The 17,570-nt window shown below is 41.6% G+C and overlaps 1 protein-coding gene across 2 annotated transcripts in view; it reads left to right on the top strand.

Moving 5' to 3' along the window:
• Positions 1-1,949: 1,949 nt before the first annotated feature.
• Positions 1,950-17,570, top strand: part of nf2a (NF2, moesin-ezrin-radixin like (MERLIN) tumor suppressor a) — a 79,124-nt gene continuing 63,503 nt past the window's right edge. The window contains exons 1-5 of one of the 2 annotated variants that reach the window (XM_021606584.3): positions 2,024-2,987; positions 4,734-4,859; positions 5,062-5,184; positions 8,190-8,310; positions 11,478-11,561. In XM_021606584.3, coding sequence (XP_021462259.2) covers positions 5,075-5,184; positions 8,190-8,310; positions 11,478-11,561 — 315 coding nt within the window. In that variant the 5' untranslated portion in view covers positions 2,024-2,987; positions 4,734-4,859; positions 5,062-5,074. Of the gene's footprint in view, positions 2,988-4,733; positions 4,860-5,061; positions 5,185-8,189; positions 8,311-11,477; positions 11,562-17,570 lie in introns of both variants that reach the window. The other variant, XM_021606583.3, reaches the window with a different exon arrangement.

The following is a 17,570-nucleotide window of genomic DNA, read 5'->3' as shown; positions in this document are numbered from 1 at the left end:
GACTGCGTGGCCACGCACGCCTCCAACTCAATCATCAAGTTTGCGGACGACACAACAGTGGTAGGCTTGATTACCAACAACGATGAGACGGCCTACAGGGAGGAGGTGAGGGCTCTCGGAGTGTGGTGTTGGGAAAATAACCTCACACTCAACGTCAACAAAACTAAGGAGATGATTGTGGACTTCAGAAAACAGCAGAGGGAACACCCCCCTATCCACATCGATGGAACAGTAGTGGAGAGGGTAGTACGTTTTAAGTTCCTCGGCGCACACATCACAGACAAACTGAATTGGTCCACCCACACAGACAGCATCGTGAAGAAGGCGCAGCAGCGCCTCTTCAACCTCAGGAGGCTGAAGAAATTCGGCTTGTCACCAAAAGCACTCACAAACTTCTACAGATGCACAATCGAGAGCATCCTGTCGGGCTGTATCACCGCCTGGTACGGCAACTGCTCCGCCCACAACCGTAAGGCTCTCCAGAGGGTAGTGAGGTCTGCACAACGCATCACCGGGGGCAAACTACCTGCCCTCCAGGACACCTACACCACCCGATGTCACAGGAAGGCCATAAAGATCATCAAGGACAACAACCACCCGAGCCACTGCCTGTTCACCCCGCTATCATCCAGAAGGCGAGGTCAGTACAGGTGCATCAAAGCTGGGACCGAGAGACTGAAAAACAGCTTCTATCTCAAGGCCATCAGACTGTTAAACAGCCACCACTAACATTGAGTGGCTGCTGCCAACACACTGACTCAACTCCAGCCACTTTAATAATGGGAATTGATGGGAAATGATGTAAAATATATCACTAGCCACTTTAAACAATGCTACCTAATATAATGTTTACATACCCTACATTATTCATCTCATATGTATATGTATATACTGTACTCTATATCATCTACTGCATCATTATGTAATACATGTATCACTAGCCACTTTAACTATGCCACTTTGTTTACATACTCATCTCATATGTATATACTGCACTCAATACCATCTACTGTATCTTGCCTATGCCGCTCTGTACCATCACTCATTCATATATCTTTATGTACATATTCTTTATCCCCTTAAGGTAGTAGTTTTGGAATTGTTAGCTAGATTACTTGTTGGTTATTACTGCATTGTCGGAACTAGAAGCACAAGCATTTCGCTACACTCGCATTAACATCTGCTAACCATGTGTATGTGACAAATAAAATTTGATTTGATTTGTATGTGTGGGGTATAGAGATGAGGTAGTCATTCAAACATCACGTTACACTATTATTGCACACAGTGAGTCCATGTAACTTATTATGTGAGTTCTTGAGCACATTATTACTTGAGAAGAGTCTGAAGCTTTCAGCATCGGTAATCCTCATCACTCTCCAGATACAATTACCAAGTAACGCACACACACACACACACACACACACACACACAGAGGAAGACAGGAAGTGTAAGCAGAGGAAAGACAGGAAGAGTAAGCAGAGGCTTGAAAATGAACGATCATTCCCCGTGACAGCAGACAGGCTGATTGGGAGAAACATTGTCATGTACATAAACATTTATGTTTTCGCTTTTATTAACTCATTTATTCAGCATATTCATTGGCATAACATAACGTTGCATATAGAAATTCGATTTTTAAGACAGATACATCTCCACTTCATGTAGAATTGGGTCCAGTGTACTGTACATTCAACATTTTGGGTTAAGTGCTTTTGTCTTTACCGTTGTACTTACACTTAAGTTACTACTAACACTTAAGTTACTACTAATAAAAATGTTTTGCAAACTGACTGAAGTGAACCCATGACTCTGTTACTGCCCATATATTGCCCACTGTTGGCCACAAAATATCAGTGTGATCAATGTCATTCTCATCTGTTGGCATTTTTTAACCAAAGGATGGCGCTGGATGCACAAGTTACAACCCAAAGAAGAATATTCACATTACAGTAAAGATGGTGAGTAAATGAAGATTGGTCACTCAGGCTCACCATTGAAAAAAAAATGTAAGTTCCGGTCTACTTAATTGGGTGTATCTCCAGTAGACACCAACGCAATAGCAGCTGGGTCTGGTCTACTTAGTTAATTGGCTTACATTGACCCCCTCCCCCCCCAAAAAAAACTATTGCGAGTGGGGTGTCTCACTTCCTCTTCTATCTCTGATTACAGCTAGCTAGATATGTTAGGACCGCCCTCAATGAATGAGGAAGTTAGTTAGCTGCTAGCATAGTATGCTAATGGGGTTCCGATTTTTTGTTATTGTAATTAAAAGGTTTCAGAAGACATACATCACCTTCCATTAGTGCGAGGATACTTTACTTTAGGACGAAATTACTGTTTCAACGGGGAACCCGGTTTCCGAGTATGAAACAACCGAATTTACGAGTTAGCGCGTGGGTATGTTTACAAAACAGGTGAAGCTCCCCATCCGAAAGTTCGCTAGGCGATCTAGCTCGCTATATCAAGCCAATTAGTTATCCAAATAGCACAACTGGAAGTAAAATGTGTTGGATAATGCCATAGTGAATATATTTTACCAATCTAGATTTACAAATCTGGCTACAGTAAATTGCTGAAGTTATAGCTAAAAAGCTAAATTAGCTAAGTTAGCTTGCGAATGTTTTGGCGCAACCCTAAGGTTCCCCACTCGCAGAACTGTGATTACACTGAATATAAAGTATGTAAATTAGTCTATTATTATTAGACTATTATAAATAGCCTCTAAAAAAGACTACGAATAGAATGGGAAAGCACATGATATTCTTGTTATGACGCCATTGTGTGCACCTGTTGTCGTCACATTATACCTGTACACTAGCTATAACTAACGTTATAGTCAGTCTAGCTAAACAAATTGAGGGTTTGTCAACATGGCAAGTGCCTTAGCAGCTAAAATGGGACTCAACTCATTGAGAAGAAAACAAGCCAAGAACTTCAATGTCAGGATCACCACAATGGATGCAGACATGGAATTCAGTTGTGAGGTGTGTGCTCCCTTTCTGTATGTGTCAATGTGTAGCCTAGTTGCTACGAACATGAATAATGTCGTTGCTTGCGGGCTCCCAAGTGGAGCAGCGGTCTAAGGCACCGTGTCTCAGTGTTTGAGGCATCACTACAGACACCCTGGATCGAATCAAGGCTGTATCACAACCGGCTGTGATTGGGAGTCCTATTGGGCAGTGCACAATTGGCCCAGTGTCGTCTGGGTTTGGCCGGTGTAGGCCGTCATTGTAAATAAGAATTTGTTCCTAACTGACTTTCCTAGTTAAATAAAATGGTTTTCTTCTATTCACTCAACAGCATGACATCACCCTGAACTTCTTGGCTATCCCTCAGACTATGTCCCAATGGCACTACTATTCCTTATGCAGTGCATTCTTTTTGATCAGATGGTCCTGATCAAAAGTAGCACACTACATAAGAAAAAGGGTGCCATTTGGGACACACTAGAATTTACAGGTGTCAGTCAGTTTAATCTGTTTCAAACACAGCTGACACTCCTGTTTTACTTTGACCCTATAGGCTACAGCATTGTTTCTCAATTCTGGACAAGCACACCTGATTCAACTTGTAAACTAATAATCAAGCCCTCATTGAGTTGAATCAGGTGAGTTGGGCTACAACAAAAATGTGTGCTGTTGTGGTTACTCAAGGACTGGAGTTGGGAAACACTGGGCTACAGTAACTACATCATTTGAAACTACCTGTGTAATAGCAATAACTTAGTAGGCTATGTAATTGAAAAACAATAACCATGTAATGCAATAATCATTCACAGTGTAACATCTGCAAGATATTTTCTTCATATTAGGCTCAAGAGGAAACAACAGTATGCAGATAGATAACCTCTGTGTTACTCTTTTTAAGATCACTTCAATACAATTCATTAACCAAAAGAGGGTAATGAAATGTAGATGTTGTTCTCGAATCCAACTAAAGAAGAAATTATAGGCTTTAGGATAATACCTATGCAGATGTACAGTATAGAATAGGCCTAGATTACTTTTAGTCCTTTGCCTTTCAGCCACTGTAGTGCAATTGACTAACATAACAGTCAACTTAACATTGCCTTAGTCTATGTTAAGAATGCACTTATGTTTATAATAACTTGGAAAGGCCATCAGTACTTAACAAGTGAGGGAGCCTGAACTGGAAATTGCTAATAACACAGACCTGCAGAACATCAATTGCAGGTTCGCTCAGATTACTGTCTGTGCCTGGATGATAATTTTATAAATGATGTGCTTGATAAATAGTAATTATTGAGTGTTTGCATTTTTGAAGTACATTATTAAATTGACCTTGACTGTATTTCAGTTGTCCTTAATTTCTTTCTCATATTGAGCTGATATCCTAGGCACTTTTCTCTCTTGCTCAGCCTGAATTGGCGTACTGTTAAAGTTCTATTGGTGCATTTTAAAGTTAAACAATCTGAGATGAAAGCATTTTTAATTGAGAATGAATGTGCATCTGATATGCCTCTTTGATCTGAATAGTTATAGAAATACTTTTAGCGGCTCCCTGCTTATGAAAGATGGACTGTCTATGTCCAGCCTGAGCAAAGGCATTTGTCGCCTCTCATGACTCTCATCATGACTATTATGACTTATCTTACCCTCTGCTTTATTTCATACTGCCCTCGGCAGATGCTATTTGCTCTGTCAATCATTCACTCCACCCACATCATGAGACTATTCCCATATTTATCACGCTGCTATCCTGTTTTTCAGGTCAAATGGAAGGGAAAAGATCTTTTTGATCTGGTGTGCCGGGCTCTGGGACTGAGAGAGACGTGGTTCTTCGGGTTCCAGTATGATGTCGAAGACACTGTAGCCTGGATCAAGATGGACAAGAAGGTAAATCTCAGCAACAGATGGACTTGCTGAAGTAGATTGATGTGCTGGTTGGTACTCACTGTCCCTTACATTGTTTGTGAACACTGTGAGTTGAATCGAGATGTAGTCTTCTTCACCAGCCATACATCTAGGGATGTCAGGAGCCTGGCAAGAAACTGTCTGACTAATTGAGTTGTCCATGTTGTTTTGGTCTCTGTTGCAGGTTTTGGACCACGATGTGTCCAAGGAGGAACCAATCACCCTTAATTTCCTGGCCAAGTTTTACCCTGAGAACGCAGAGGAGGAGTTGGTTCAGGACATCACTCAGCATCTCTTCTTCCTACAGGTGACTATGCATGGCACACTCATTCTTTCTCATCAACTCAATCCATATGTTTCACTGTAAAAACTCTAGGCTATTTTTTTAAATGGGAGTAGGCCACCAAGAGAGTAGCTCTTGTCAGTGTAATTTCCACTGATATTATCATTAATCGTTTTGGAGATACATTATGAAAGCCTCTCATTTTCAAAACTTTTCATCTAGGATCTTTGAACAAGCATGCATTTTTCCCTTTTGGACCGCCTCTTAAGAAAATCTGGTTTGGATTCTCAATTGACACCTATCAAGACACTGCTATAAAGTAGTGCACTAATTAAGGAATAGGGTGCCATTTGGGACAGACACTTCTTCTTCCAAGTCCTGCATGTACACTTCAAATCCAACTGACATGCCTCTCAGAACATGCTGAACATGCTGATGGATTACAGATGGATTTATGTGTTGGCAATCTTTCCAGTGGCTTGCCTCACCTCGCTAGCAGGTTTTAAAGAATGTTTTAAATTGTTTTTCATCATCTCAGAAATACCTAGGGGAATTTTGGTCAGTTAACTTATAGAAATCTCTCAAATGTTTCTGTGAGAATCATACAGGTATATTACAGATCTTGAAACACTATGCACATACATTTATCTCTTTAGGCACTTAGTACATCAATGTAATAATACTCCACGTGTGCGCTCATGTACTTACTTGACCAGTGATCCCATTGAAATGAGCAATATAATACACCTGCAGCTACATTACTGTTCTCTGAAGTTATATCACGGGTCTCTTCAGGCAGACTCCCAATAGAGGGCAAACTTTCACATCTAGTTCCTTTGACTGCTATGGTTGGTGAGCACCAGAGCCAAAGCCCTCTCAGTCCAGAGCACTCTCAGTAATACACTTTCCCATTGTCCCTCTCTGATTGTATTCAGCCATGTGGAATCAATGTACTGCATTTTAACAGTGCCCTTTCTCCCCTGCCCTAATACTTTGAAGGGAATTCCTTCCCAGTACTGACACACTGGCACCCTATTCCCTATGTAGTGCACTACTTTTGACCAGAGTACTATGGGCCCTGTCAAAAGTAGTGCACTACATAGGGAATCGGATGCCATTTGGGACATATCCCCAATTCCCTTATCCCTTCACGCGAGATGAGATTTGTTACAATGGTCTCCCTGCTATCCAATTCAACTAATCGCATTTATCAATTAGGTTTTAAAGGCCCAGTGCAGTCAAAAACATTGGTTTTCCTGTGTTTTATATATATTTCCACACTATGTGTTTGGAATAATAATGGTGAAAATGAGGATAATGCCCTGTTTGAAACATTCTGCCTGTTTTGGTGGAGTTGATGGAGTTTTGGTCGCCCCACTGAACCTTGGTGGAGTACATGGGAGAAATGAGAGATCGGATGGCAACCCTGTGGCCCCTGGTACTGGAACACATGCTGGAGGCCGAGGAGGCCCAAGAGAGGGTGTACAACAGATGGGCACAGTGAAGGGACTTTCAGCCAGGGGACAAAGTGTTGGTGTTGGTCCCCACCTCAGAATATATGTTTTTGGCCCGATGAAGTCAACTATAGGGTCAGGACAGCCGGGACGTAGGCATCTGACCCAGATTTACCATGTGAACCTGCTAAAGAAATGGAATGCACGTGATGTACTCTACTCTATTTCCCCGAAGAAGGCTACCACAGAGACCGAGCCGGCAGAGGTGACAATGGAGGAGCAGCTGAGCCAAGTCCAGAAGCAGGAGCTGAGGGAGTTGGTCGGCCGAAACCAGGATGTGTTCTCCAGTGAACCAGGACACACCGATCTGGCACAGCATCATCACCGAACCCAGGAAAAAATGTGAAGTTGAGACCCATACCGCATACCAAAAGCAAGGAGAGAGGCTGTCAGGACCAAGATAAAAACAATGTTGGAAGCTGATATAATCGAAGAGTCGAATAGTGTTGGTGCCAAAACCAGACGGCACCATTCGATTCTGTAATGATTTTAGAAAAGTAAATAAAATCTCAAAGTTTGACGCCTACCCCATGCCCCGAATTGATGAATTGATCGAACAGCTAGGGACAGCCCTATTTATCAGCACGCTCGACCTGACAAAGGATTATTGGCAAATGCCCTTAGCTCCCGAGGCATGGAAGAAAACTCCTTTCGCCACCCCGGATGGACTGTTCCATTATAAGAAGCAGCCCTTTGGGCTGCATGGGGCCCCGGCCACCTTCCAGAGGTTGATGGACCGGGTTCTCCTATCCCATTGGAAGTACGTGGCGGCATACATCGATGATATTGTGATCCATGGGAGTGAGTGGGAGACGCATCTAAACCAGGTGAGCGCGGTAGTGCAGGCCTTACGGAAGGCGGGGCTAACAACAAATCCAAAGAAATGTTGGCTCGGCCTGCAGGAGGCTGAGTATCTGGGGTACACAATCGGGAGGGGATGTGTCAAACCCCAGGTGAAGAAAGTGGAGGCGATTCAGGACTGGCCCCGCCCCCTCACCAAGAAGCAGGTACGCACGTTTTGTGGGGTTGACTAGTTACTACCGGAGATTTATTCCCCACTTTGCCTCCCTAGCCAGCCTGATCGATCTGACTAGGAGCCCGTCTGCCCGCCCAAGTGAAGTGGACCGAGGAGACAGAAAGCCTTTCAGGACCTAAAGGGAGCACTATGTTCTGAACCCGTGCTGGTGACACCGGACTTTTCCAAACCACTGGTGGTTCAGACCGATGCATCCAAAACGGGTGGGTGCCATCCTATCACAGCTCCAAGAAGGTGAGGAACACCCAGTCATGTACATTAGCCAGAAGCTGTTGCCACGGGAACAAAGATATTCCACAGTGGAGAAAGAATGTCTAGCGATCAAGTAGGCGCTAGAAACGCTGAAGTATTACTTATTGGGACGGCACTTCACCCTCATAATGAACCATGCACCACTGGTTTGGATGTCACAGAATAAGTAAATGGGTCACCCGCTGGTTCCTATCCTTACAGCCCTTTGCTTTCTCTGTCGTTCACAGATCAGGCGCAGCCCATGGAAATGCCGATGCCCTCTCCAGGAGGGATGCTCTAGGGAGCTGGACCGCCCCTCCCTCCCGGTCGGAGCTGAGGGGGGGGATGTGTGGCAGACGGCAGGGAGAGGTGAGGGGAGTGGTAATTGAGGGGAGATATCTTGCAGGTCGCTGGCTCCACCCCCGAACCTTATATGGACTTTTTGCCCCAACAAGGTGAGGCTGTAGGTCGTTAAGCCAGGGAGTGCTTGGGGATAAAGGAGGAAGCAGCCTGCACAAAGGGGCAGAGTAGGAGAGAGCCAAGCGCGTTATGAAGAGTGAGAGAACTATGTGTTGTGACCTGGACTGTCGGACCAACCCCCTTGTATACCGGACCGGATTGGCTTGAGGACCTGAGTGTGAGGATTACCCCTGGAAAACGGAACGGACACCGAGAACGGCTTGTGGACTGTGAGGTGATTGGTGAATTCCCCAGTGTACCAATATCTCTAATAAACTCCCCATTGTGCTGCTGATGCATGTTTTGTTATTGAACTTGGTGGCGTGGAACCCCACACCCTTGAGCGTGCTACAATATTTATAAAAGTCACCTTGTCCGAAACAGAACTTCACGCCAGGGTAAGCTAGACCTTATGTGTGTTTGTAAAATCCCCTATGGGAAAAATAAAAGGTGGAAAACGATTGGAACCATTTTCCTGTTTGACCGCTAGGTTTTATGACACCTCCACTGTGGGGCTGTATAAGGTCAATATTACCAGAATGCTAATAAAATATATTTTTGTCGATATTGAAAAACTATCCCATTGCTTTTTCCAAATACCCCGGTATATATGGTATGAAGTGGTGTTGGAGGGCCAGTAGGGGGCACTCTTTCCTCTGGTCTAAAAAAATATCCCAATGCCCCAGGGCAGTGATTGGGGACACTGCCCTGTGTAGGGTGCCGTCTTTCGGATGGGACGTTAAAAGGGTGTCCTGACTCTCTGAGGTCATTAAAGATCCCATGGCACTAATCGTAAGAGTAGGGGTGTTAACCCCGGTGTCCTGGCTAAATTCCCAATCTGGCCCTCAAACCATCACGGTCACCTAATAATCCCCAGTTTACAATTGGCTCATTCATCCCCCTCCTCTCCCCTGTAACTATTCCCCAGGTCATTGCTGCAAATGAGAACGTGTTCTCAGTCAACTTACCTGGTAAAATAACGAATAAATAAAATACCCCCCATGCCGATTTGAAAACAAATTCGACAGATCAATGTGATATTTGGAATTGAATGACAGCTTCTAAATTGCTTTCAACACCTCATGCGCATTGAATAGCGGTGGGGCAATGTAGCGATAGCAGCTTATATGGAGAGTTGGGGGCGTGGCTTTCAGTTTGTTTGTTTTGGCCACCCGGTGAGAGTGAGTGTCATTCCAGTTAATGTGGTCTATTGTATTCCTTAATGTACGGGATAAACGCAGACCTTCTACATTATCTTGGAAATAATTATACCACAGTTGCCAAAGAAAACAATATGAAAGCACACATTTACAGGTAGAAATACTTCCCCCCCGTTGATATTACATTTTTTTATAAGCAAATAAATACTTTCTCATCTTTTGGTTGCTGGAGATGCGACCCAGTCCTTCATTCGAATAGATTGATATTTACAGACCCACTCCTTCGTTATCTGCTTTTAATGTCCATTCTAGAATGGCCTTCTAGCCAATTAGAAATGAGTATTCAATAAGGCTGTGGTATAGTCAAACTTAAACTTGTTCACTGCCAGCATCTGTAGTGTTAAAAAAGAGCCTGATAAGCTTACTATGTTAAAGTAGCCAATCCTTGGTTATATATTGTGGCTTCTACATGCGAAAGTCTTGTATAAAGAAAATATTTTGAAACATTATCTCAAGTTATTGAACAAATTAAATGTCTTGGATAACAGTGAAGTTATTCAATTGCTTGTAACACGATTGAATACTGTATATTTACATAAGTATTTCTAAATTAAAAAGTGAGTTGGGTTGTACAGTGCATTCGGAAAGTATTCAGACCCCTTGACTTTTTCCACATTTTGTTATGTTACAGCCTTATTCTAAAATTGATTTAATGAAACATTTTCCTCATCAATCTACACACAATACCCTATAACGACAAAGTGAAAACAGGTTTTTAGAAATGTTTGCAAATGTATGAAAAATACTTCTGGATACTTATTTACATAAGTATCCAGAACCTTTGCGATGAGACTCGAAATTAAGCTCAGGTGCATCCTTTTTCCATTGATCATCCTTGATTGGAGTCCCACCTGTGGTAAATTCAATTGATTGAACATGATTTGGAAAGGCACACACTCGTCTATATAAGGTCCCACAGTTGACAGTGGATGTCAGAGCAAAAACCAAGCCATGAGGTTAAAGAAATTGTCCCTAGAGCTCCTTAGACAGGATTGTCAATTGTCAAAACAATTCTGCATAATTGAAGGTCCCCAAGAACACATTGGCCTCCATCATTCTTAAATGGAAGAAGTTTAGAACCATGGAAGAACCTTCCAGAAGGACAACCAACTCTGCAGCACTCCACCAATCAGGCCTTTATGGTAGAAACCTGGTACAATCCCTACGGTGAAGCATGGTGGTGGCAGCATCATGCTGTGGGGAGATTTTTCAGCGGCATGGAATGGGAGACTATTCAGGATTAAGGAAAAGAGGAACAAAGCAAATTACAGAGAGATCCAGGATGAAAACCTGCTCCAGAGCATTCAGGACCTCAGACTGGGGCGAAGGTTCACCTTCCAACAGGACAACAAACCTAAGCACACAGCCAGGACAACGCAGGAGTGGCTTCGGGACAAGTCTCGGAATATCCTTGAGTGGCCCATACAGAGCACGGACTTGAACCCGATCAAACATCTCTGGAGAGACTTGACAATAGCTGTGCAGCAACGCTCCCCCCCAGAAACTCCCCAAATACAGGTGTGTCAAGCTTGTAGTGTCATACCCAAGAAGACACGAGGCTGTAATTGCTGCCAAAAGTGCATCAAAGTACTGAATTAAAGGGTCTGACTACTTATATAAATGTGATATTTCATAAAAGTCATTTATTTTTATACATTTGCAAAAATGTCTAAAAAAAACTGTTTTTGCTTTATCGTTATGAGGTATTGTGTGTAGTAGATTGAGGAAATGTAATGTTTTTCAAATTCAACTAATTTACTGGTAATTAGTTGAAGTAGTTTTTTGGGTTGATCCGAAGAGTAAGAGAAGAGTTCTACACTCTAGGTCAGATTTTGTCACTCTTCTGTTTCCATTCAGGTGAAGAATAAGATCCTGGAAGAGGAGATCTACTGCCCTCCTGAAGCCTCGGTGCTGCTGGCCTCCTATGCCGTCCAGGCCAAGGTCTGTATCACTAACTCTGTTTTCTCCTCTTGCAATCAATAAACCTGTCTGTCCACACATCCATCTGTCAATTCCATGCACTTGTCTGTTTGTCAGTCTATCCATCCATTTATCCGTCTATAATTAATTGAAAGCCCTGCTGAACAATACAGTGCCAAGCTCAAAGACCCTCCTGACAGCAAGCCTTGGGAGTCATTTGCAAAGAAAGACTCTCCAAATGAACTTCCCCACACCATTCTGCTGAAGGATTGCATCCCCCCAAACCTGTCTGTCTCCAGATTCCCCCAAAAGGGATTCTCTTAAACAACAAGTTGCAGTTTTTGACAGAGGTCCTCCAGAGAAACTACTGATTCATCTCAAAGGGCTTGTTGGCTGAGTACCCACGCGTCACCACCTAATGCCAATTTAGAATCCTGGGGGTGAAAGAGGACGACTGTTGACCAAGCCTGTGTCCAAAATTTCACCAGATTTCCTTTATAGTGCAGTACTTTTGACCATGGCCATATGTTTGTGGTCAAAAGTAGTACACTATATATGGAATAGGGTGCCATTTGGGACACATCCCATCTCTAATCCACAAATCACATCAGGCCAGCTCTCTCCTGTCAGATCATTTGAACTGGACATGGCAGAAACGGTAACATGCTCTCAGTGTATCAGAAGTCCAAGTTGATGGTCTTTTAGTTTATCTGCTTAACTTTCTTGACTTCACATACATGTGTTGTGACACAAATTCAAATTTTAGAGTGTATTGTCCCAGGCACAAGGTGCAATGTGTAATGATCATGCTGTTTAATCAGTTTCTAGATCTGCCATGTAGTACAAGCTACCACTGAATGAAAAATACCTGGCTTTTGGCACAGGTATAGCTGACCAACGCTACCTAGCAAAAAACAAACATTGTTCAGGGATGCAAACTAGTCACTTTTTTTATATTGAATCTAAAATAGTTGACCTACGTGATTTGTTTAGTTCCGATGAGAAGTTTTTTTGTGGGGAGTTAAATCTCTACTGGCTGTAAGCAAACGAGTGACGCGCGTTTGGCGCAATACTGGCTGTATCCAGGGCTCAGCCAATCGTTTACTTAACATAATTCTGAGAAGCAGGCGACTGAGAATGAAGAGCCAACAAATGTACTAGTTGCAGCATCAGCGTGTGCTCTGTAAAGTCAGCTTGCCAGTTACAGTATCGATAACGAAGAGGCAACGTTAGGTGAGAAGCCTGACCACGGAGACGGGGGGGTGAGAAGATGATGAAGCGTACTTCATGAGCTGTAACCGAAAAACTACTGCCATTTGGAAATGTTGAGGTGGTGGAGAAAGTGTGGTGGAACAAGTATTAGCACAGTTTAAGTATCTTGCTAGCTGACTCGAATTCCCCGTTAGCTAGCCAGAGATCTGAAACTTATCTGATCAAATAATTGAGTTTATGGTGTGAAAATGAGCTTGCTAATAAAGTCAGACAGCTAACATTAACCTAACAAATTCGCTGTAGTATTAACTGGTATACGACAACGAGGTAAAGGCACTTTCAAGTTTGATATTCGCGATTTCAAACCACTTGAGCCACAGATTCCAAATAAGTGTCATGATGTTGGAAAAATTGCCCACAACATTGCACAGATCTTATTTTCACGGTTTGGACATGAATTCGCTTTCCAAAGCTAATAAACATGTGGGAAATGCATTTTCTATTCCTAGTTGAATTAGTTAGGGAGCGTAAACAAAGCAAACTTTTTTATACATTCGAATTTCAATAGCTCCTTGGTCATGTGACCTACTTAACTCAAACAATGTTCAGAATGTCCACTGACTACGCTCCTTGGTCATGTGACCTGACTTCAAACAAGGTTCAGAATGTACACTCAGCGGGCCTACACATTGCTCATCCTTTAGTTTGTCCAATTTCATCTCATGTTTTTACATTTTGCAATAGCTCCTTGGTCATGAGACCAAATTACTTCAAGGTTCAGAATGTACACTGACTACCCTTATATATTGCACACCCTTTAGTTTGTCCATTTTTGTCTCACTTGATTTTACACCAATTTTTTTTAAATTCAATAGCTCCTTGGTCATGTTTATTTTTTACTATTTATTTAACTAGGCAAGTCAGTTAAGAACAAATTCTTATTTTCAATGACGGCCTAGGAACAGTGGGTTAACTGCCTGTTCAGGGGCAGAACGACAGATTTGTACCTTGTCAGCTCGGGGACTTGAACATGCAACCTTTCGGTTACTAGCTTTAACCACCACGCTACCATGCCACCCCATGTGACTTGGACTCAAACAAACTTCAGAATGCCCACTGACTAGCCTTATATATTGTACTCCTGTTTGTGTACTGTAAAATCACACAGTGTAATGTACATTTTTCATAAGTTTTAAATTTCAATAGCTCCTTGGTCATGTCAATTACACACCTAAGAAGCATGCAGTGGATATACACCCATATTGCATAACCTCTAGTCATGTATCTTCTATATTGTTGTACAACTGTTAATATTAGTGTTATTGTTCATATTAGTTTGACAATTAGGGGGTTTAGTCCAGTGTTAACACTTTAATATTTATCTATAATAATCAGTTCTAATTACCTATTTTCCCAGTTTTTTTTTTTTGCCACAGTATTTAACAGCGGTACACAATAGGAGAGAGACATATCTCCTTTCATCGTTAAAATCAACCATAAAGGAAAAGGGCAAAGTACGAGAGTCATGTTAGAGTGAGCTAGTGAGGTAGGCTGCAGTGGGTTTGCTGGTCATTACATATACTGAACATGTAACCACAGTAATGGTGGCCAGAAAATCAATTAATAAAAATGGAATATTGACAAATTTAAACAGAAATTGTAGACCTTTTAATCTTTTCCAACATGTCAACAGACACATTACTTCAAATAAGTACAAAACATTTCAGTGTTAACTTTCTCTTTATCCCTGGTTGATGTACATTTCAGAGCCTCTTCAGTGTGGATAGGGTATAGCATACATTTTCACAGCACTTCCAGTTTGTGTTCTTCACTCTGAACTCTTTTGTCTCCATTCCTAGGCACAGCACATGGAACCACCGTTGGCATGCAAAATATTCTATCTAAAACAAAACAAAGCGTAAAACGTTATAAATAATATCAAATATCAATTCAGTATGACGAATTAGCCATCCACTGTGTTATATCATAAAATGCCTTACATGCCGTCACTGTTGTCAAAAGATTATAAACATGTTAAATTAAGTTACTAACCCAGTCAGTCCTTGGGCCACATCCAGATTCTTTCAGTGGCACACAAGAAGCAGTTGTTGGCTTTGTTGAACTCTGAAATCATAGGCATGAACTGAACATTTGGTTGTCCCACACAACTACATAAAAATAAAGAATTTACATTTACTTTGAATTAAATGTCATTACATACCAGACATTTTTAGTATATCCTCAGCCATTTCTTTTCGCAGTTGCTCCATGTGTTTTTGTGAAGGTTCTATACCAATTTGGGAGGGGATGTTGGGAAATCCTGTGCAACTTCCTTGGCCATCTACACCAAAAAATAAAATAAGAGTTTTGTCACGTAACCGCTAACCATTCATTATTGAAAATATAACTAATCAAACCTGCATTAAAGACCCCGTAGCTGATGGTGTGTGTTATTTCCCTTCCTTTCCACTTTATGTCCACCCAGTCGTCTTTTCCATGGCAGGATCTTCTCATTTTGAAAGTATTCTCTTTTTTTTATGGAAACATAATGGAGTTCTGATTAGTTATAGGCAAATGAATACACAGGCCAAAACACTATTCTGATTTCCTTATCACTATAATCTAGTAGAGGTAATTTCCTTTATGCCCCATTCTACACACAGCCTAAATTATAGGTACTGAACCATTTACAGGAGAATAATAAAAGTAGCATATAGGATCCAACCCTATTCAGCTATGATTTTACCACTCAGAATCCAGAATGGATATGACAATGGGGCCAGCACAGAACGTAATACACCCTTACTACAATCTACTTTCTGATCTTCTTGACTTTTTCTCCCCAATTTGGTGGTGTCCAATTGTTGTAGTAGCTACTATCTTGTCTCATCGCTACAACTCCCGTACGGGCTCGGGAGAGACGAAGGTTGAAAGTCATGCGTCTTCCGATACACAACCCAACCTAGCCGCACTGCTTCTTCTTGACTTCTTATCTGGTAAACTGCTACTGTGTGTCAAGAAAAGAGCCCCAATTAAGGGTTAGTGTACTCCAGTAAAATAAGGTCTGGTTTAGATTAAAAACTATTGCCCGTCAGTGGTAAAATTGGCACTTTATTGAGTTGGCACTTTATTGGCCCAAACACCCACAGATCCACAAGGTTAAGCTTACTCGTGGACAATAATTAGTAATTATTTTGTTTGTTGCATTGACGCATTGTGTCTTCTAACTGTCCAAGAATAGGATCCAAAGTGGTGACATGACCATGGATGTTTACAAATTTAATGTAAAAACGTGTGAGATGAAAATGGACAAACTTAAGGGTGTGCAATGTGTAGGCCTACTGAGTGTACATTCTGAACCTTGTTTGAAGTCACTAGTCACATGACCAAGGAGCTATTGAAATTAGAAAATGTAAATAAATAATTTAAAATAGTGCGAGATGTAATTAGACAAAAAAAAGTGTGTGCAATATGTGTCTATGCCATCGGGTTAGCTACAACCAGTTTTGAACGTTTTAGGAGTAATGGTTAAAGAGCTATTGAAATTTGAAAAATGTGATTTGTCACTATGTTGACGGTCCCTAACTGCTGTTGGTGGACGTAAGGAAAACTACAGGCGAATATTCGTTGAATATCCAACCTGAAACTGTCGTTACCTCGGTGTATACCTCGGTGTAGACTCCTTGCCGTTCCTCAAATTATAACGTGTTAGTTGCTTACTGGACCCTGGCAATCGGTGAAATGTTAATTAGCTAATGATCCAACCACTTTCTGTTAACTAATGTTTTCCCTCTACAGTATGTGGTTCATTTTGAGGATGAGATAATTAGGTGAAAATGAGGCATTGCATGTTAAACAAGTTGATTCAGGGATCAAGTGTAGCTGCCAGGAGCTGGGCCTGGCTTAAGCTATATGCCACTATTGAGATGAAAGTAACATCACACACTTTCCCTCTTTCTCACTTTTGTTGGCACATTGTAGAACCACAGGCAGAAAGTGTACAGTGTAATAATGTGCAGTGTAGCACAAATATATTGTTTTTGTTGTGTTGATCTTGACAGTAATGTGTGTGAGGAGGATTATACTTTTTTTTACTCAGTGAACGTTATGTTTGCACACATGTAGACTTGGGCACTTGATCAATGTCAACTATAGTGGCCACTATAATAGAGCAAAAATAGAATGCTTGTTTGTTTCATTTTATTTCTACTTTAAGATGTATTTTTTTTTTCTCAAGTGCAATATTTATGTGTGGTCACAAGCGTTCTATTATAAAGGCTGTCATGGCTAATTGCAAATTAGTGTATTGTTTTTTTTCTCAAGACCTAAGTGTCATTTGCAGTAGGTCTAGGCAACAAAGAACATTTGGATTGCTTTCTTTACATTTTTTTTTAGCTGTGAGTTAGGTTCACATTAACCACTTTTTATTTTACACACCGAGACTGATCATGTAGATCATATTCTTTGTTGTCTAATTAGTTTAAACATGCATTTCCCCCTAGCAGGGATTTATTTTTGCATGTTTCAGTGCAAAAAACAAAGTGTCACCTTTTTGGGCCCTCAGCATTTTGTGTCCCTGAAATTGTTTAATATTATAATTATTTACAAATCGATACTTGGGAGTCAAAATAATATTGCGATATGTAACTACATCGATTCCCCCACCCCCCACGTGTGTGTGTGTGGAATGAGATGTTCTCTATGAAGAAAATGAGGGCGAAGTGAGTGGGGGAAAGACAAGTGATTCTAACTGGCATGGTTTAACCTATAGGCAGGTTGCGTTAAGGGCAATCGTACAGACTTAGATGTAAGATCTGT

The sequence above is a fragment of the Oncorhynchus mykiss genome, chromosome 6, assembly GCF_057628025.1.
Source record: "Oncorhynchus mykiss isolate SJ-2025 chromosome 6, ASM5762802v1, whole genome shotgun sequence".
NCBI classification, from domain to species: Eukaryota; Metazoa; Chordata; class Actinopteri; order Salmoniformes; family Salmonidae; genus Oncorhynchus; species Oncorhynchus mykiss.
This window is presented reverse-complemented; position numbering and strand designations above follow the sequence as displayed.